The sequence below is a fragment of the Cylas formicarius genome, unplaced genomic scaffold (genome assembly GCF_029955315.1).
Source record: "Cylas formicarius isolate icCylForm1 unplaced genomic scaffold, icCylForm1.1 PGA_scaffold_4__25_contigs__length_36172078, whole genome shotgun sequence".
NCBI classification, from domain to species: domain Eukaryota; kingdom Metazoa; phylum Arthropoda; class Insecta; order Coleoptera; family Brentidae; genus Cylas; species Cylas formicarius.
In genome coordinates, this window is record NW_026844334.1 from 34259407 (window position 1) to 34282365 (window position 22959).

The 22959-nt window shown below is 31.4% G+C and overlaps 1 protein-coding gene across 1 annotated transcript in view; it reads right to left on the reverse strand.

The window, feature by feature from the left end:
- Nucleotides 1-2930: 2930 nt before the first annotated feature.
- The window catches only part of LOC132700669 (juvenile hormone esterase-like), a 32080-nt gene continuing 12051 nt past the window's right edge, over nt 2931-22959 (reverse strand). The window contains exons 4-10 of the mRNA XM_060668149.1: nt 20751-21090; nt 16317-16519; nt 14023-14167; nt 13781-13956; nt 12647-12776; nt 9451-9601; nt 2931-3114 (exon numbers count right to left, since the gene is read on the reverse strand). Coding sequence (XP_060524132.1) covers nt 2931-3114; nt 9451-9601; nt 12647-12776; nt 13781-13956; nt 14023-14167; nt 16317-16519; nt 20751-21090 — 1329 coding nt within the window. The remainder of the gene's footprint in view (nt 3115-9450; nt 9602-12646; nt 12777-13780; nt 13957-14022; nt 14168-16316; nt 16520-20750; nt 21091-22959) is intronic.

A 22959-nucleotide genomic window follows, 5' to 3' on the forward strand; every position in this document is an offset into this window, starting at 1 on the left:
GGTCAGATCATCTCATAGGCGATATACCTGTACATTTCTTTCCCTTCTCCCACTCTCCCACCACTCTAAAACCTGTCTATTTTGTCATCTCGTCTTCGAGATAGGTTTCAAGGAAACGTTCTTTACTTCTAAGTGTCCACGATTCTGAGCCGTATAAGAAGATTTGGAAACACCAGCGTTCGGACCAGATTAATTTTAGTCATTTTGGCTATGTATGAGCTTTTTCATATTTTGGTAAGTCTGAGCAGCGCATGCTTGGTCAAGACTATTCTTCTTTTAACTTCCTCTGCACATCCCCTTATTATTGACTCCAGATATAAAATGCTCAAACCCTCTCGCGATCGCCAAGGAAATGAGTCCTGTTTAAGACATTAGGCTTATCTACGATCATTACTTTTGTTGATGTTCACATTGTAAGTGCACTGTTAATGATAACTCTCGAAAATATCGTGCTCTGTATGCATTTCTTTCATAAAGGTTGCTCTGTTCTTACTAACAGAAAGTTTAATAAGCAAGCAGCAATGTGGCAAAGTCAACCAATAGTGCGAGTGGCAATGATAATTGTATTTCAAATGACAGCCGTTCGCAGCCCGGGTGGATCGAGAAGACTTCCTGATGTTATAGACCGAAATATCGTAAACGATAAGAGCAATGTTTTATTAAATGATATTAATGATTCACATTGAATTCTAATACGGGGTATTGCTTGGAAAATATGAAGACCAAATTTAAATTAATACAGAGCTGCGTGCTGAAAATTTAGACTTTAAGCTGTCTGTCATATTTCGGAATGCTAGTGAGTTTACAAGTGAACAAGCACTTAAGGCACTCTACTTGAGTTCCGTTAGACCTAGGTTGAAGTATGGGGTTTAAAGGGAATTTTTAAAATTTCTAGTATATTTCTGCAGAGATGTTTTGATCGCAATGTTCTCTTAAAGCGATTCCACATACCGGCTTTCATTAATCGTAGGAACTACGCATCAGTTTTATTTAAATTATGTAGACTTGTTATAGTCTGCTCTGAATTGATATCGCAGATCGCTTTTCACTTTTCTTCGCAGCCAGTCAGAACATTTCTAATATTCCACCTACCAATTCCCTCTGCAAACTTTTTGGTTGGTGTATAACAACATGATAAGGTATAGACCTTATACTAGAGTTTTCATCCACAGTTTGGAATCCTATTTAGAGTAAATATATCATCAGAATTGAAAGCATAGAAAAAAACTTTAACAACTGAAATAAAGTCGTGGATTCTTTTTTTTTTATAAATTACTTGAACTTTAGCGTTAATTCATATCAGGTGCGACCGAGAATGGCGTTTTCCATTGAGCGATTTAGATAGAATCTAACTCTCCTGTAATAAGATATGTAATAATTTTGTTCTTCAAAACGGCATAGATATCGATATGTTTAATTTAAGCCTTAGTTTATTTAAAACGAAAGTATAAAAACAATTTTAACTTGTAGTTATAATTTATTTAAATCTAAGCTTTGCTTTTCTTGTAGAGATAAGAAATTTATTGCTCACTTTTCTGATTTTGTTAACTAAAATAGTATAGTATATATTGTGGCATTCTGTAATTGGGTAGCTGCGTCTGCCTGTTGAATGGCCTGTGAAATATAAATCAATAAATGAATAAATAAATAACCGAAAGTTAACTATTAATAAGGTTGGAGTAAAGACTATATATCTGGAGCGATGGATGGATATTAACATGCCATTCATAGGCTCTCTCAAGCCATTAACACCGCGTAGATTTGGCGGTACTGTGGAATATGTTTTGTTATTCATTCACACACGAGAGCCATTAGGATCTGTTATCAAATTCAAATGCTAGAATATGGAACAAAATAATCGATTTCGAATTCTGTGTCAAGTTTGACTTGTGTGACATGTAACATACCCAATATTTATCTCCTACGTTTTACCTACTTAATTGATACTTTCGCAAGTGCGTGAATATTTAATTATGGTATTTACCGGACAGAGGATTAGTAGAAGGGGTTCAACAGAATAGACTGCAAGATCTCCAGATATTACTCCACTGGATATTTTTTCTCTAGTAATATTTAAAATCAAAAGTGTATGAAGAAAAACCATAAAATTTAGATGACTTAAAATTTAGAATTAGATAGGAAATAAGGCAAATTAATGAACATATCCTCAGCAGTGTTTTCCAAAAGCTTTTAAACCGATTTGAATATTGTCCAGCAGTTAATTTCTTATTCTGGGATATGCCATGTTTCTATAAATTTTCAATTTTACTTTTTTACAATTTTCTCTATATTTTGCATTAAACAAATTAAAAAAATTTTGAGTTCTCGGTTGGCCTCCATATCGACTAAAAATTAAAATTTCAATTATCTGAGTTTTATTTAGATGAGCCATATTCACTTTCTTTAGTAACAATTGTAGCAATTTAAGAAACTTCCTGGTACTAACTACTTACCTGTTCATTTGAAAATTTGACGCAGAATTCGAAAATGGATTTAAAAAAATGTTCTATTCAAAAATAAATTGCTATTTGCAATGCTATTGGTACTAAGTATAGGGAAACCTTAAGCATCCTACCATGAAATTGGACATTACACACATGGACATTACTTTTTGACGAACCCTGTATATGTTCTATTGATTGCAAATAAAGGCGCCAAAAAAATGATGGGCATATTTATTGAAATCCAATTACGGATTTTTACACGAATTTGTTCCATATTTTAGCCATTTACTTACATAGGCTAAGCGCTAAGCATAAAGTAGAAACGATGCTCTAAGGGGCCTGGTACTTGATGGATCAATTTAAATGTGCAAGCAAAATCGGGGTATGCCATACAATTATTTACAGAAGTGCCAACAAAATGGTCCCTGAGAGCCGATTGTTTGCAAAGTTTTTAAAACGACTTCTAAAAAAATACATTTATTTTGACTAGAACGTTACATAAGGTCGTTTGGCATATTTATCGTATATAGCAGACCATTTCAGGTACGACGTTTTTGGATTGGTTTTTGCTTTTAATTCTTCTCCGATGTCCAAATACTGATAATTATCGTACCTCACTCTGGGCCATGTGACATTTTCTAGTAGTTCAGATATTTCAGGCGTCGGATTCCTAAAATCATACGATAATGGAAAACGGTTTTTTTTTGTTGTAATGGGTCTATAATGTGTGTTAAAAGCAATAAAACTATCGGTGTTGACTCTATTGTATAGAGAAGAGTTTGCCAATAAAGGCGATAAATACAGTGTAGATGTAGATCTAGTACAGATTTATATTGATATAAAAGTTTTATATTAAATTTATCTCTAGGTACTTGGCATCTATTTATCACATGTTATAATGTATATAGGTTATTAATTATAATGGGTTTACGAATATGTTATAGGTTATAGCACCAACAATAGAAGGTAATGACAAAGAAAGATAATGTAAACACTGCAAGAAAAAAATCAGTGCTGCTGTAAACTGTGAGTTCAGTGAGGATAAGAAGAAAAAGAACCAGGAAAGGCAAAAAAAATGAAAAAAAAAAAATAAAAAGCTAGAGAATGAAACTGGCACTGACAATAATAATAAGGACAACAACAATAATAATAATAATAATAATGATAATAATAATAATAATAATAATAATAATAAGTTCTCTATTGCATAGCCAGTACAAAAAAAAAGAAAAAGGCAAATCTAGCTAAAATATTTTAAATATTCATTTACTTTTTTATTAAATACATGTCAACTGGGTGCATTTTAAATCTTCCCAGGGAGAGCACTAAACATATGAACACATTGCAGACCAGATCGCTTTATAAGAAGTTTATTGAAATATGCTGGCAACTGTCCACGTTCTATTTTCTAAAGATAAATGCTTTTTTCCAAAAAAAAACCTCTACAGGCTACTGTAATACTTTTGTAAAAACTTCTGGATTAGTCCTGCGTCGGTTTTTGTTGAATCGAACTTCCTAACGTTTCATCAGCAATCTTTTCAATCATCCTGTTGGCTTCTTCAGTGCTTGACTGAAACTGAGCGAACTGAGAGGCCTCTCTTTCTATAGACTCTCGCATTTTTCGTTGGTAGAAGAATTGATAACCTTCAAGAATTTTAGTTTTATCGAATAAAATTTTATGTCCGATTTCCTGATTGTGTTCGGCAACTGCTGATGAGTTTATTTATCTTAGTCTTAAGGCTCTTTCATGATCTTTGAGCCTAGTTGATCTTTTTTGTCCGGTCTCTCCAATGTATTCTTTGTCACACATGCATGGAATGCTGCAAACTCTTTGACGGATTGAAGATGTTGAGCGATTTTTTGAAAAGTGGTAAAACTGGTTTTGACGTTATATTTCTTTAGAACTTTTGATATGTCGTCAGTGATGTTTTGAATGTAAGGAAGAAGAGCAGTGGCAAGTGCGGGGTTGCTTTCCCACTCATTGTCTGTTGTGGTGAAGTGTATTGTGTGATGGAATACTTAATATCTTTAATGAGGAAATTATTAGAGAGAAGAGCAGAGGTAAGGTGTTTTAATTCTGGGTTCAGTGAAGAATATCTAAAAATGGAAGGTTGTTATTAGTTTCTAATTCAATGATAAAACGTATGTTAGGGTGTACAGACTTTAAATGCCTAAGAAAATCTACAAGGGATTCTTGAATAACAAAAGAATCATGACGTAGGAAGCTGCTAAAGAGAAAAAAAATCAATTAATTAATGCTGAAATGTTGTTGAAAGTTTGTCTACTTCTCGTAATGAACGCAAGTGTCTCAAGTGCTTTTTAAACAGCATTATTTATGCAATCTGAAAAATGGAGACATGCATCCAAGGAGACTCCAAGACCTTTGATAAGGCAAACTTGGTCAAGGAAGTGCGGATCAATTTTGCAATTAAATTTAACAGGAATTTTGAAATTTCTGAAATGTCTCTTACACCAGTCAAGAAGATTATTGCAGTTTGTTACAATCAATAGGAGATCCAATTGGGATGGGGTCATCGGCAAATAGCAGCAGAAGGTATTTGTTAAAATCTTCGTGAATGTCATTCACAAAGACATTAAAATGGAGGGAAAAAAAGATGTGAATTGAAGGTTCGTCAATCAAATCCTCTTGAATACCTTGGAGAAATCAGTGTAAATCACATCTACTTGAAAACCCCTCAACAACTGCCCATTCTACAACTTCAAGCTTCGGATGCCTCGCCGGCTTTGACGATAAGTTTTCGGATAAATCTGGGAAACCGGCAGTTTGAAGTGAAAGGTTAAAGTATTATATAAGGGTCTAGTAAGATTGAAACAGTATTTTTTCAGAAGGATAGAGGGTACCCCGTTCAGACCAGGTTGAGAGTCGTCAAGAGTTGAAAATTTAGTATAAATATCAAATATTTCGTGGGTAGGAGTGTTGTAGTTATTACTGGAATAAGCTGTGGAAAGGTAATCTACGAGCATGCCATATCGTCGCCAGAGCAAGTTGCCATGTCCTGAATCTTAAACTCATTAGGAGAGGATAGCATAGGACGATTCAGCATAGTATTACTGCGTAAAAGTCTTGCATAGGTGTCTCAAACTCGAAAATTCCCCATAGGTTTTTGTGACATAAGGCTTGAATTTAATTAATTCTTAAGTAGAGAACTGTAAAGAATTTGTACCCTCAGATTTTAGAAATTAAAAGTTGTAGGGTATAACTGAAAATTTTCTTTCGTGTTATGCTCATTTATACAGTGAGATCCGAAAAAAAGTAGCAGATGAAACTACTTTTTTTATGGAATATTCTGTATCTTATATCCCTGTGTGAGAGAACTTTAAACGCTTATTTCAGAAATATCTATCAAATTATGGTTATTTAGGATAGGTATTTAAGTCAGAAAATGTGGTGGGCCAATGGGTCTCCACTTTTTTTGTGCTTGTATAGTTTGTTTAACTATTACAATGAGAGTTTTTCGGAAATGAAATAATTTGTAATTCTCAATCGACATATTGAAAATAACAAAAATGCACTTGCGTTAAGACGAGAACATAGGCTTATACCATCTAGAAAGGTAATTAAATATTTTTACAGTGAAGGGCTAAAATATCGCACAAATTCACTTAAAAATCAGATTTTGCATTTCTAAAAAAATATACTGAGCATTTTTGCAGTAAACAGAAAATATACAGGGTGGATCAAAAAGTAGATGTCGATACCAAGCGTCAACACCATTTTCGAATTGGTTAGTAGCTGTACAAGTAAAGTCTTTAAATTGTTTCTGTTGGTAAGAAAATGAATATGGTGCATCTGAATGAAACCTAGAGGGAATTGAAATTTTAATTGTAATTGAATATAGAGAATTCAGGAAGAAGTTTTTAATTTGTTTAACTAAAAATATCATTACAAGCCCATTACAAGATTCACAGTGAGTAAAATTTAGAGAAAATTTATAGATCGTCTATTAAACGATCGTTTACGGCTAGGCCGTCCAAAAACTAATGAGAACACAAGATTTTTTGAGAAGTTCAATATAATTCCCATTGTGTATCTACTGAAATAGCCTACAAATAATGTTGTCAGTCGACAAGCAGCTTTGCGTGTATTAAGAGAAGGAAAGTGTCATCCGTACAAGCTTATATTACTAGTGGAGCTGAACTAAGATGATTCCGACCGCAGACTACACTTTTGTGAAATTCTGATGGAAATGTGAAACTTAAATCCATTTTTTAATCGTCAGATACCGGTTAGTGAAAAATGTTTTGAAGTCGAATGTTCTGAGTGTCGTTCTGTTAATGCTTGATGTGGAATTAAAAGGAACAAAATTGTAGGCCATATATTTTCTGAAGGGGGTAGATACCAAAGAATTATATCGCGAGATGTAGAAGAGTTTATAAATAATATGCCACTGAATTATTTTACAACAAGATGCTCCTAGACATAATATTGCTCGAATTACGGATTATTTCAACAGTAAATATAGATATTGGTTTGGAAGACATGGAAGTATAATTAAAGGGGGAAATAAGACTAAAATATATAATATAAATACTAATCATTCTAAATGGATTAATCAAGCTATAGAAAAACTAAAAAAAGGCTATCGACTATGAGTAGAAATAAATGGTGATCACTTTCAATATTTGACCGAATACAGTAAATAAATAAATAAATAAGTAAATAAATAAATAACGTAATTACCAACACCAAAGTATAGTTTATAATTTTATTAATAATTATTTTTATTCTTTCATTGAAAAAAATTTGGATTTGGCATTTTATATAAATCAGTTGCAAAATAGATTAAACTCGATCTGTAACGGGATTAGGGTCCTTGGATAATAGAACATTAAAAACAATTTATTTTGCAAACTTTGAATAGGTACTTATGTATCAAATAATATTTTTTGGTCGTCATAGTAGAATACAAGCTCTTTTTGTATCCAAAAAAAGAACTGTTCGAGTTTTAAAACAAAATGAGCAGGGTTCAGTAGTGGCGAAATGTGTGCAAAGAAATGGGTACCTTTACAGTGCTTGCCTTGTAAATATTCTAATGTTTAATACTTTTACGTAGAAATTTGAGCTTTTTCCAACATCTTGCTTCAGCATCATTTTTGTTATTTTTAATTTATATATTGACAATTTCAAATTTTTAATTTTTGAAAAACACCATAATCGCTCATTTTTCTGTCAAAATTGATCAATTAAAACGCCGAAACTCTCATATAAAGGTATACTATATAGGACATTCCATACCAAAAAAATATATTTTTATCTTATTTTTCCTTGGATCCCCCGTGACTCTAAACATAACACAGAAAAAAACGTCCAGTTGCACCATACATCTTTTGTAATAAACTTTTTTTTCTAAAATCTGAAGGAAAAAAGTTAGGGGAACGAGGGTGAGTGAACGATAGAGTTTACCTCCTTGATTTCAAAGGTTATGAGAAAATAGTAAATGCAAAAGTTTTAAAGATTGTTAGGATGCACAATATAAAATTATTTTAAAGTATACATGGTGTCTCAAAAATGTGTGGCGAATAATACATATATTTTTTAAAATGTAACACCCTATTTTTACAATTTATTTTGAACTCCTTTTAAGATAATTTAACTTGTTTATTTATAATGACACATACATAAACCTAACAACTTTTTCAATATTTGATTTAAAAAAAAATACAAATTTTCACAGTTGCAAATAAATTACGATAGCACAATTATTTTTAAAGATAGATAGATATTTGATATTAACGTTATTCGAAGATAACGTAAACGATGTATGCAAAATAAATTATTGCTACAGAGTGATCAAAATAAGTGAAAATATTTTCGTTATTTTAAATTAAAAAATCTCGACTTTCTTATACCATTTATATTATTATTTTTTCTGAAAGATCTTATAAAATCCTGCAACTTTTATTAATTTGCCTGCTACTGTAATAATTTGAGATTTATGGATAATGGAAGATTTGATTCGGGACGTGTGCAGGAAAATAACACCGTTTGTGCTACGGAACATCCAAGAAAATATTTGAAAAAGACTAAACATGTATATCCAAGTAGAAGGGCACATTTATTGTTTACTTTTTTGTGAAATTAAAATTTGTCATTTTCACCCAAAATACTAATAACTGTCTGCTTCTTTACTTACCGCTCCAATAACGATCTTTCACCTGTTCATTTTTTAATCTTAACAGAGTCCTAATATTATAGCACTAAGTACAGCATACTTAATAAAAGAAACAATGATAATATATATGGCGTGCCACTTGAAAAAATCTTGATTTTTTAAATTTAAAATGATCCAAATATATTCGTTTATTTTGAACACCGCATTCAAATTCCGTTGCATATATCTTTTACATCATCTTTAAATAACGCTAATGTCAAGTATATATAACAAATAATGGCGATATCGATTTTTTTTTGCAATTGTGTATTTTTTAAGAAAAATTAGATTATTGTAAAAATAATTATGTTTAGGTATATATTATTATTAATAAAAAATAAATATAAATTTCAAAGGAATTCAAAACAAAATTATACAGTTTGCTATGCATCGAAAAATAAATGCTTTTTTATTAATGATACTCTGTCTCTAGGAATAAGGAATAAGAGGTACAATCACGTTTCAAAAATGAATATTAAAGAACTAATAACTAATACTGTTCACTTTCCGTGCGCCTAAACGTGTTAATTATAAAACGTAATAAATAGCAATATAAGGACAACCTTCCCCCCCCCCCACTCAGAGTTCCTTCCTATCCAAACTAAGTTATTATCTTTAAATAATCATTTTAATCCGGTCCAGAGACTACTGGTAATATAATTTTACGTCTGCAGGTAGCACCCCTACTTATTCTTGTTATTAGCACTATAGGTAAGTGCACAAGTTCACTCAATCACGGAATTTTTGTTACTTAACCAACGTGTCTATCGAAACAATCTGTCGAAATCTTTTTGCACAATATTGAAAAAATAGGTATTACACTATGCACTTACAGTGTTTTCGAAAAATCTGTCCACATTTTTACCATTCTCTTTAAGGTAACGACATCGGAATCGGGAAACTGACTCAAGTCTTGGGTACTGTGCGTCCCCCTATGCACCCATAGATATTTGAGTTCCTCACCATGTCCAACTTTTTCGGCGCCTAGAATATAAAATAATTTCGGTAACATTTGCTAAGCTCATAGATATACGAGGTGGTCACTGTTTTCGTGGGATCCTATGGTTAGTTTTAAGCCACTAAAGATACAGCATCATGTCCTGAAGCTACTACAATTAAATTATAAGAGGTAGACTAACGAATATTTTGGTAAAATCAAATTCTTGATTTTAGTATTTAGTTCCTACCAATTTTGCCGGAAAAAGTTATACTAAAGTTGCAGGGTTCGAAACAGGATTCTTTGATATTATGTTGTGTTTTTCTACAGAGTGTCCGAATATTAACCAAGTATTTCATGTCTATTCTTACTTCTGAAAATTTACACCTGAAAATCGTAATTTTCTCAATTTTGAGTTAAAATCTGTGTATAAGGTTCGAGATTGCAGGTTTGCAAGTTTCAATTTTAACTTTTTATAAGGTATTAAAATGCATAAGGAAAATACTACTCCTGTATAAAGCATGTCAAGGAATTAAATAAAATTTTGATGCTTTTTTTTAATTTTTCACTAACGTTGAAGGAGAAGAAAATGAAATGTCAAATTTTTCAAATTTTTAATCGAATTGATTGATTATTTTCTGATTATTCTAAAATGGCAAATAATCTAATTTTTAAAGAAAAATGCTTTTATTTCGGAATCTTTTTAAATTAAAAAAAATATATATTCTTTTTGCTTGCCCCCGGTATAATCTCACATTCTGTGCGCTTCTGTATACCAAGGAATCGTATAGTAAGAAGCATTGATTTTTCTGTGTGTTTAACTTGTTTAACAGTAAATTTCTTATGAGGCGGTTCCATCTGAAAATGCAGGTCCAGGTAGTCAATTATGTCTTTTCCTTCTTCAGATGATAGTTCTAATGGTTTTAATGCCTTTTTTAGGTGTTTAGAGAAAATATCTGCCCTTTCTTTGGCATTTTAAGCCCACTTTTAATGGGTGGGTTGTGTTGCTGGGGCCTTTGTTCTTTTTGGATTAAGTATTTAAGTTTTTTTTTGAAAGGAGGCTGACTAATTATTCTCTGAATAGCGACCAATCGGTCCTATTGTTGTACAATTTTCTTTGATTAAATCTTCCGAGTACACACAAAGAATGATTTGATTTTGCATTTTTTGGTATCAATGGCATTTGTGATGAAGAAATCTATGACATAAAGAGTTTTATTTATATCTGGTGGCTAGTATGTTGCTTCGCCAAATTGCCTACGGTGTAGAGGAATTTTTCTCTCACGTAGTGTTTGATATTATCACGTATAATTATATTGTATTATTCTATTTTAGGAATTGTGGGCTCAGCAACTCAGTCTGAGAATTGGAGGTAGTATTAATATCCATGGGACAAAGGGAGGGATTTATAGTTACTATTTCAGTCGATGGTAAATACTATTTCAATAGGTAATATTATTATTAGAGAACATATATTTAATTTTTTTTGGACTCTGTTACTATGAGGGGTATTGCAACTCATGTAAATCAAACTGATGAATTAAAGACCAAGAGATTATCAATAACCGAACAAGAGACGATTGTGCAAAAAAAATAACTGTAGGATTTTGGAAGCAAAGGATAATTGAAATGCACGAAAAAATCAAAATGATCAACTAGGGAGGAAAACCTTATAAAGAGAGGATATTTAGCACAAAAAATTAAAACTAATAGGAGAGATGTAGTTTAATTTTGAATTTTTTACAGATTATATTGAAAGTTTCGTTTGCGCTTTGAATAAAATTAGCAAGGATGTAGATCTTTCTAGTAAGTTTAATACGGACACATACAAGTGAAAAACTGAAGAACATTCTAAAAAAATAAGGAAGCAAACATATTTTCCAAATAAAAAGTGGAAGTATTATTATTATTTTTTGGTATTATTTGAGATTTTATATGTTTATGCCTGGTAGCACATCGTAGATAGCCTGTTAGAAGTATCTGGCGAATTAATAAACGGATTTACTTTAAATTGTACAAGATGCAGTGTAGTCGCTTCTAGATAAACGCTTATGTTTAATCTAAATGGTACCCACTGTATAATTTGACCCTTGAAGAAATCTCAATAGTTCTGTACTTTAATTGAACAGATATCCGAACTTCAACATTCGTTACCGGTATACTATTTTAGATAGAATAAACAGGATGTTTTAAAAATAAAATTTTGTACGGGAGGTCTAGAAACACCCGGTATATTCTCGCATTTTCGAATTCTAATAACTAAGTAAATATTTATTAATTCCTCTGAGCGACAAAGTATGCAAAATTCAAATCGCCAATATGGAATCGTCAATACAGAAAACTTAGTATGTAAAATTTAATATAGAAAATCTTACACAGAGACAGACGGACGTAAGATAATAATAAAATATTAAAAAACAAATTAATAAATATTAAAAAATATTAAAGATCAAGCACAATCAAATGTTATTTTTCATCTTTAAAAAAGTCTTCCACTGAATATTAGTTTTTATTCAGAAAAAAGATATTCTTACTATTTTTTAAAACATAATTGCCACGACAGTCGCCATTTAATTCAAATTATTTATTTGGGCATATATATCCATATAGTTGGGATGTTTCTGTTCCACATGTAATCTTAAAAATGGTAGAGAGTACAAGTACAGGAGTACTGTTTTATTGTTGCGTTTGGCATCTCTTAATGATATTTTTGTGAAAATTATCATAGGAAACATATAGCGACAAGAAATAGCGACAATAAAAAGAGAAGGAGAACATCCTGGCTTAGGAATTTCAGGGAATGGTTTGGAAGGTAATCTAACTTACTACTCAGAGCAGCTGTCAACAAAGTCAGGATAATTTTGGTTGGTATTTTTGGGGAGATTGCTAGAAAATTGGAGAATTAGAGAATTGATCTGGCAATTAAACCGTTTTATATATAACGCCTTATATTATTCAATCGTCAAATTTGATTAAAATCATATTGTCTTTTTTATAAAATTGTATTTCAAGTCTCTAACAACAAGCATTGTTTCTTAAAAAAGTGAGAAAAGATTTTGGCAAAATTGAATCAGTCTTTCAGACTAACATACCTTCCTCGGATAAATCCCAACCTCCAAGCTCGCCATCATATGAAAATACGTAAAAATAGACATCCGAGTATTGGGACATGAGCTCTCCTTGGCGGATTACACCTCTCGTGAATCCATTATCACTCATGTACTAAAAAAAATAACGATATAACTATAACTGTTTCTGAATAAATTTCTTTTATTCATCGTTATCAACTTTAAGTTTTTGTTTTTTTGTAATAAGTACTAAGTTATTTGGTTAAATAAAATTTGATTTGATTACAAGCATGTCTAATAAAATTTTCCTTATTTTGGTTTTTTATTAGTAATAGTTTATGAAATTACAATTTATTTATTTTTTATCTTAAAAGTGTTCTTTCTTTTTCGATATTCGATAAATTAGTAGTCGGCTAATACTTGGTCTGCCTAGCTTACATAGGTTACACAGCTAGTTTAAAATTTAAATCTCTTGAAAACAGCATACATTGAACAATAATACCTTTTTTTATTTAGAGAGTGCCAGAAAATGACCCTGTCTTACCAGAAATTAAATTTTTGGTATTGCAAATTTTTGTGCCTATATTTTTAAAATTGTAAATGTAAGTAATAAAAAAGGACAAAATTAAAATTTTATCTTCCTTTGTTTACGTAAGCTTCGACTTTAGGACATAGGTTTATGTGACTAATTCGTTTGAAACACGGCAGGTTTCAATTTGAATAGAATAATTTTCGTCACTTTTTTCAATTTCATTTTAATTTTTTTTCAACAATGTGTATTGTTAAGAATTGAAATTGCTATCTAAATTTGTTTGTACTTGTATTATTACCTAAATTTGTTTAACAGATCATTTTAAACAATTTAGGGTACTAGAGTACACTATTTAAAGAAATTAAATTGGACAAAATTACAGTTTACAGTTTTACAGATTTGCAAACGCCATTTTTGACATAAAATGGTAAATATCTCAGAAACGGTGAAATTTAGGTGTTTAAATATGTCTAGAATTTTCCGTACAATCCAAACAAGCAATAATATATAGGGTATTCCATTTAAAATTAGAAAACTTTCAAATTTGTGCTATCAGTAGTCCTCTCACAAGAGTTCAATAATCTGCACAATCTTTTCCGAGTTGTCAAAAATGTTATATTACATACTCGTATCGTTGAGTTCATAAAATCACCAAAATTATTATCCCTCTCCATGTAAATTTCTTTTATATCTTCTGCTATCACCGATCTGCCAACTTCATTTCTCGTTTTGAAATTTTCGGGGATAAGAATATCGAGATCTGCGTCATATGCCCTTCCTTGCACTTTGACGGCTTTCGTTGCTAAAAAATAACAGTAGGGTAGGTAAAAAATAATTCAAAAAGCATCTCTGCTGTTAGAATTCTTACATTGCAGCATAATTATTTCTTCTTCAGAATTTACTCCTAATATGAGAGGAACTTTGTTATAGTTTCCCTGTTCAAAGGCCTCATACATCCCTTGGGTGATAAAAGCACCTTCATGTTCTATTTCCACAACAGGTAGCGTCAGTTTCTGTAAAACAAGGAATTTTTTGTGTTAGTTCGGTTTAGTTTTCTTCAAATGTGTGTGTGTGTAGGTTGGCATTTATTAGTTCCCGTGTATAACAACAAAATATACATCAATATGCATTGTTGGATCGTCAAGAGAGAAAACTGAATGTATTCAAAGATTTTACTATTTTAATTTTAATGATTCAGGTCATTATTAGTTTGTGCTTTTGTGCATAAGTAGCCAGATTTTTTTTTATAAAAGGAACGCAAACTAACTTATGTGCGATATCAATACGAATTAGTAATGCCAACTAGTAGTGAAATAGCATAACTTTTGCGTCCACCCATCATCAAGATATCATCAAGTTTAGCCTTAAAACTCGCTAATCAAAGAATCGCATTTCGTTCCCCCACGCACCGAGAGATGGCGGCACATTTTCGCAGATTGTGGCAAGAGATGCGGCCATTTTTCGTCCTGAATAAGATGTCACTTGGTATTTTACTAATTAATTAAGTGAGTTTTTTTTCAATTGCGTCTTCTACAATTGAAAATTTGTAAGAATAAAAGTAATATTTATTTAATAAAAAATATTTTAAAATTTTTTATTAAAACTTTATTTTTGCGTTTGATATAAAGTCGCTATTTGAAATAATTAGACATTTTACACCCACATAGTTTGGTAGGTGGTACGTGTTTTTAATCCTACCATTATATTACATGCGTTTCATCTCTGTTAACAATATCCTTGTTCAGTTTGACAATGCAGCCATTGATCCAGCTTCTTTTTCAAAGGTAACTTATTTTTACAATCTTTAGAAACTCTCTAAAACAGTTCCTCTTAAAAATATATATATACATACATATATATATATATATATATATATATATATATATATATATATATATATATATATATATATATATATTATATATATATATACTTAAGAAATGGTTCTTGGGTTTCACAAGTAACGGAAACTTATTTTAATTTCACTAAAGAAGGACCAAAAAAAACCCAAGAACCATTTCTTAAGAATATATAAAATCAAAAGGATCCAAGAACTCACAAACTAGAAATATATATATATATATATATATATATATATATATATATATATATATATATATATATATATATATATATATATATATATATATATATATATATATATATATATATATATATATATATATATATATATATATATAATTTAAGAATATCTATGGGGACTGTGTCTCTTCAATTTTTTATTGGAAAACAATGTCAAGTTAATTTTCCTGCCAGGTAATCTACATGAGTAGCCCATGCGAGTTTTTCCTCAATGAATAATCCAAGAAAGTTTTCAGCGTATGAGTTTTCTCATGTTTTTTTAAAATTTGCGTTTACATTTTTGGCAGCAAATTCCATTGCCACTGATTTATCGATATTTGACGTGATATATATACACCTTACACCAATTTGACATTGTATTTCTAGCTGATACTCCCTCTATTTTAACCCATCAAAGACTGACGTTACTATTTAGTAACAGAAACGATAGATCATTTTAACATGTGCACTGGAAGTTTTTTCTAAATTGCTGAGTGGCATTCCATATGCATTTTATATATCTATTTTAAAGAAAATTTTAGTTTCATTTTGAACTTTCCAGTATGTGTAATCTAAAAAAAATGAGTAATTAATTTGTTCCCTTATTAATATATGTAGTAAGTATTATTCATTAAATTTTTCTCTTTGAATGTGTACATTTATGTATATCGAATTTTGTTTTGTTATCGTTTTTAATTTCTTTTATCGGTGAACAATTATTGCTTTAGTAACAGTTTTTTTTGTAAGCTGAGATTACTCATTAAAGGAGAAGTTACATATCAAGGCGACCAACCATCCTATTCAACAAAACTAATCAAAACTAACGAAAATAAAATTTAAAAATAGGGTATATTAACAAATATATTCCACGCTTTTGTGAGCAATCTTTACAGCTTTTGTATTTACCATTTTATCATAACTTCTGAAACCATTGAAATAATGAACTTCACTCTACTGTTGACTCGCCCTGTACTGTTGACCAATAAACGTATAAACACAATAAAATAAATAGATTTTGGAAATGTTTCATTATAACAATTTAAATATTGGATATCCTAATTGAAGTGATGAACTACTTACAATTTCGGTCATCGTTGAAGCTTGATCAATCTGCCTAGCCTCAATGCTTTGCAAATACGCTAACATGGATTCGCTGTCTTTGGAAATTTGTATTTCAGGATCTATTGCATCCAGCAAAGCAAAAATGTAATCTAAAGGATTCATTATTGATGCCCATTCGTTCAGTGGCGATCCACTCTCTGCTATAGCGCCTCGAAACAATCCTAAAACGCATTCAATATAATCATGTTCTTGGTTCACTAAAAGTAATTGTATATACAGGGTGTAAATTATGACTTTGATGTTCTCGAAAATTATTCAAAAGATAAGTTGAAATGGAGCAAACAAGAAACAATTTCTCACACCATTTTCAAAACATTTTAAAATTTTTATATTAATGTCATGGTGAGGAAAGTTTGAGAATAATTATAGTGCGAAAAATGAATTAAAAAAAAAAGTACCAAACAGTGTAAATGAAATGTTGAAAGTAACCTCCTTCTTCCAGGCAGTAGTACAGCCTTTGTCAAAAGGCTCTTCTGATAGTTTCCAATATTTTTGGAGTTGTTCTTCCGCATTCATCTATTCTGCAACTCTTGCGGAGATGCTTATCCCATTTTGCCTTTGAAATACCCCATAAAAAATTTAAGTCTTTCAATCCACCAATCGGGGTATCTATTATTTAAAAATTTAAAATATATTTAAAAAAAATATATTTAAAAATTTTAAATATATTTCTCCGTTAAGATTACCAGTGCGGATTTGAAATAGCATTCAGTCGTTTCTTGGCAAAATTGTTGCCTTCTGTCACCGCCATTTTTCTTTAGGTCATGTAAAAGCTTAAGGTGATGTTTATAGAAAGGCAAAATGTTTTGAACTGTCATGTTTTTATTTCTTTTGGCTTTAACATGACCTAGAATAGTCACTTCTATAGTCTCGTCTCTTATTAAAAATCTGCTATGGTGTATTTTGTTACAAGCGGATCCAGCGACTTTAATTTTTTGAGTTAACCTGCTAATGTATTTAATGGTTAGATCCACATGTACTATGTATCAAGAGGCATTATTTCGTGTACCACATTTTTATAAAAATACAATAGTACGAAGTACGAATGCGAAGTATCGAAACTTTGAGGTGTATTTTCGATTTTTGAAATCTTTATAATTATTTCTTATCATTGTAGTAGACTGAGTCTTTAAGAATTGTTAATTCTGTTGTCAAGGCGGTTGTTTGACATCAGTTTTTAAATTCAGTTTTTCGCGTCTTATTGATTTGGTGTTTAAAATATCCGAGCATTGTTATTTTAAAAAAGAATGGTCGAGTTTACTAATGAGAAGTTGGCAGATATGCATTTTATGTGTAGTTTCGCTGATGGCAGTGTGCTGGAAACTAGACTATTATATAAAGAGCACTTTCCTACCAGATAGGCGACACATTTTGAAATATATATTGAAAGCTGCCTGAAACAGGTACTTTAAGGGCAAATAATCATTTAAAAGGAGTCCATCGGACTATACGAACTTCAGAAAAAAAGAAAATAAGAAAAAAAGAAGAACAGAAAAAATTCTATTGATAAAAATCCTAAACTTGATACTACAAAAATTGGAAATATTCGGAATATCTCGTATGTCTTGGGTTGGAAAATTTTGCACGATTTTGTATTGTACCCATATTCAATGGGTCCAAACATTTTCTCCCAGAGATTTTCATTTGCCTGTGAATTTTTGACAATGGTTTCACAGATGAAGCTAACTTATCCAGAAATGCAGTTAGAAATTTCCACATGTTGGGGCCGATGAAAACCCCCATGCAGTTGCAGAATTTAAACATCAAGAACAGTTTTTGGTAAATGTTTGGGCTGGAATTGTGGGAAATTACTCAATTGGGCTCTTTTTCCTGCCAGAGAGGCAAAATGGCCATAATTATTACCTGTTTTTAGAAGAGGATTTGCCATTATGGCTACAATAAATACCATATTTAATTAGGACCAGACTGTGGCGCATGCATGAAGTGTGTGTTGTCGTAAAAGAGCTTAAGCGTGTATCATTCAAGGTGGAGCACACTTTCAACAACTTATCTAGTTTCTATGTTCCACTACTAAGGAACAATGAAAAAGAAAGTGTAATTTGAATATGTTCCCAATTGCACTTACTGTTCCTACATATTTAAATCTTAAAAAACTGCTGAAAACTATAACATAGCAAATCAAAAAATCCGGCAATAATTTATATTTTTTAATGTAAAATTTGTCTGCAGACGAATGTTGTCTGCAAAATTCCTTGAAGTGAAGTGTAAAGAGCATAAATCATATCAAGTCAAGTATAGCCTTAGTCAATGAAAACGAAAGCGATGTTGGCGCCAATAACGTAGGTAGGTTCGCAGAAGTGAAGTATTTGACGTGCAGTGATATCTTTAGAATATGTAATTTGAACGTCAGAAGCTGAATGAAACTAAAACTATAAAATGCGATTCTTATTAACTGATAGACTGAGAGACCTTGTAAATTGTGTTTCACAGATAAGTGTAGACCCTTACTAATTTTTTTGTTTTTATCATGCTCCCTCGGCAAATGTTAATATTTTCAAGGCCAATATTAACTTATTTTTCAATAAATTTTGTTCAGAGAAAAGTCTTCACTTGTAAATCAACGATCCCAATGCTAGGAGTCCCGGGGTAAGTCTAAAACATTAATTGATAATATTTTAAATAATTTTGAGGATAATGCTAAAATCTACTCAATTGAATTTTATCTTTCTGAGCTTAATATGCAAATAATTGCTGCGAGCTGCTCGTCAAAATTAAAAGATTGGTCTTATGATAAAAACTTTAAGAAATAAAGAAATATGTTGCTTTAAGCAATTATTTATTAAATGAAGAAAATGCAAGTTAAAAGTTTGATAAGTTTATGCACAAGTCTTTTAGATAACGGTTTTCCTCTAGGGTCAAAAATATTTAAAAAATAAAAACGTCACCAGAAAATCTCCTTGGTTAACTAGTGATTTTGTTGCAGAGGGTAATTTTTTACACAAATAAACATAACTACTAATAATTATAAACAACACCTTAAAAAGCACAAAAAAACATAACAATGGTTTGACTGAGCGAAATACTAATAAGCAGTGTGGCGAATAATGAAATTAATATTAAAATAAAAAAAAACTTATCCCAAAAGCTTTAGAGGTAATTGTGCATTGTACCACTTATGTCAAAAAAATACGTCTGCTAAAGTTCACAATTATCACCTAATCCTAGATCACCTAATAACTTGGGAGGTCCATGCAAGCATGGGTACAATGAGATGCAGAATGCCTATTAAAATTTATAACCACTTGTCAGACTCTATTAGACTGATTACCAATAAAAGCGAGTTTAAAAACTCCCTAAGAAAAGATATTATTGAGTAAAATAATACAGTTGAAGAAGCTTATTTAGAATAACTGGGAGAATGGGTTTATGATTGCTGAAGGATTAGAGAGGGTGGCTAATTAAATGATGTAGGCGGTTGTATCTCGGAGCCGTATAGCGAAATTAGTAGGGGTAAAAAGAGTTTGTAATAAAATTGACCATTAGAAAATGCTAGAATTTGTTTTTGAGTTCGTAAAATTGCCGCTAAGAGGAGCATTAATCACGAAAAAATACAAATGTGTCGATACTAGTTCTACTATGAAGGTGAAATATGAACTTCAATTTAGAACGACTCTCATAACTTTGGCATAGGTAAAGAGATTCTAATAAATTTGGTCTTATTTGAATGACTGCGATTAGCCTTTCACAAAGCTTTTTTTATTTCGTCTTTCTTATACCGTCTCCGAAGGATGACGTTAACTTATTAATTGAAAATCAAATCTAACTATATATTTATTTATGTATAGTTTACACATTTCACAAAAAAATGTTTTCTTTTGTTCAGTGAGGTACTGGGAGATATTTCAACAAATTTTATCAACAAAAAATGATACGCCATTGACTTTTTGTAATTTTTATTTGTTTGTTTAGATTAAGCAAAGAAAAACAAAACTTTTTTATATCTTCGATTATTTTCATATTCCTTAATTTTTGGAAAAATAATGGGAGGCATTTCGAAAATCATTGAAGTGCAAACATTTTTTTTAGACTAATATAAGAGAAGAATTAAGGAGATAAAAAAAGTGTTATTTTGGGATGTCACTGAACAAAACACAGGATCTATTTTTTTCATGAATGTAGAGAATTTAATTCTCATTTCAACTGAAACTTAAAAAAGACGAAACAAAGAAAGACTCTTGTCGGTCTTTCAAATGACATGAAGTTCATTAAAATCACTTCAGCTGTACCGAGGTTATGGGATTTTTTATAAATTGAAAATAAATTGCAACCTGTACAGAAAGTATCAAATATTAAGATGGTACCTTATTTGGTATTTTTAAAGATTACAATTTCGAACCCTAGCGATCTTAGAATTAATAAAATTATTAATACCTTTGTTTTTCGAACTTAAAATTTGGTAACCAACTGAGGCTGATCCCGCACTCTCTCCCATTATTGTAATTTTATTGGGATCGCCTCCGAAAAATTCGATATTATCGAATGTCCATTTTAATGCAAGCGATTGATCTTTTAGACCTGCATTTCCTGGTAGGACTATATCACCGGTAGACAGAAATCCAAATGGCCCTATCCGGTAGTTGTGAGTGACGACGATGACATCATTCTCGATGAAATGGTCAGGGCCTATACTCCCTAGTCCTGCTGATCCAGCCCTAAACCCTCCGCCGTAAATGTAAAACACTATCGGTAAACGTGAGGATGAGTTATTAATCTGAAAAACACATGAGATTTTAAAAGTTAATTAATTAATAAATTACTTTATTAATAATATTAATAGTGATAATAATAATAATAATAATAATAATAATAATATTTACTTTTATCTTAAATCCAAATCAATAGTACAAAACGAAATTCACAAATTAACATTTGGGTATGTTCCTAAAATTTACAGAGTAAAAAATATCCAAAGAAGACAAACATTAGGATGTTCACAAGATCCATAGATAACACATTAACCAGAAGTGCAAAGTTATCTTAAATATTTTAAGTTCATCAGATCTTTGAAAGTTTTTATGCTACTACCAAATATCCAACTCTCAACAATTATCTTAATTTTTTTAAACTGTATTTGGAACAACAATATGATCCGGAACCATACGAGATAGCCTCGGTACCAAATAACTACTTGTAAGCTGGTCAATGGTCTTTGAACATTATATCGCGTTCGGTATAAATATTTTTCCATTACAAAATTATCAGTCGCTTGAATCAATGAATCAACAAATATTCTGAAATCAATTGTCACTTCTCTCTGAGCGATTTTGACTTTGAAATTCACTCTAAAATATCCAATGATGCAACTTCAAAACGACTGTTACGAACCTATTCGAGCGTTTCCGGTCAATGTTAAGGTTTGGGTTAGTTAGCACTGCGATCCAAAGGGTCTCTTGTGACTCTTTTCATAGAAATTGCGAGATCCGTCTCTCGGACCAGACCTCCACAGCTTCGATAGTGACCTGATGTAGCTCATTGCTTCTCGTTTAGTTACGCCCAGCAGATGGAAACACACTCTCGACATTTTGTGGCTGCTATGACTGTCGGTGTGGAGCGCAATTGTAATCTCTGGTTGGAACACTGTAGCTAAATTACTGGGTTTATATATTCCAGCTCCTAATCCTTCTTGAGTTTTTGAGTCGTCTGTGTACAAGATTATTTCTGCCCTTATTGGTGGCTAATTTTTCCGTGGCTGTGATTTGAGTGTTGTAATCTTGTAGTATTTGGGTTTTATGCTGTCCATATGCAGCTCTATGACTTTATCCTTGTCTTTATATCCGGCGGCGCATTGCTAGTTGTGCTCATAGCTCCAATAACGCACAAACTTGGTAGCCGTCACACGCTACTCATCTACCTTATTGCCTCCATCTGCATGGTTCTTGTGCACTAGATACTTACTACCATTATGTATAGCCAAAGTGACATTTATAGGTTTACGATCCAGTTTCTTTCGATCAATTGTTTTGCACCTTTCTAGTACAATTGTTGCCCTACGTGTGCTACTTTGATTGCGCGCTGAATACTTTGCTTCCTTGGTACAGTGTACTAACCCCTTATACTAGCTGCAGTTTCAGTTCTGTAAAAGCTCGCCTGTTAGCAAATGGAACAGCTGTCGTCTTCTTCAGGTTGACTGTTAATTGCTCATTTTACCAGAGAAAATCTTAAATCTTCTTCTACAAATTCACTAAGCATTCGATATTTGTCCTTTACAAGATTTTCATGGCATAAATCCCGCTTGTTAGGGGAATAAGTTTCGAGTTGATGATCCTGGATACAGTCAAGAGCGAGACGTTCATACTGGTTGTAAATATGATACAACAAGGATAGTGGACGATAGTTACTCGCCAGCTCTGGCTCTTTGGTTTTTTGATTTGCGCCATAATTTTGGTATTTTGTTAAGTATTTTTGTGGTTATTATGGAAAGGTGTTGTATATACAGATATCCAGAAATCGTTTGACTAAAATGATTACCAAATATTACTGCATAATCGTATCTCGATAACATGCAATTCTCTTTTGAATATAAAGATTTTCGTTTCTACGTCAGGAGTTCCTCAAGGGTAGAATTTAGGACCCTTACTTT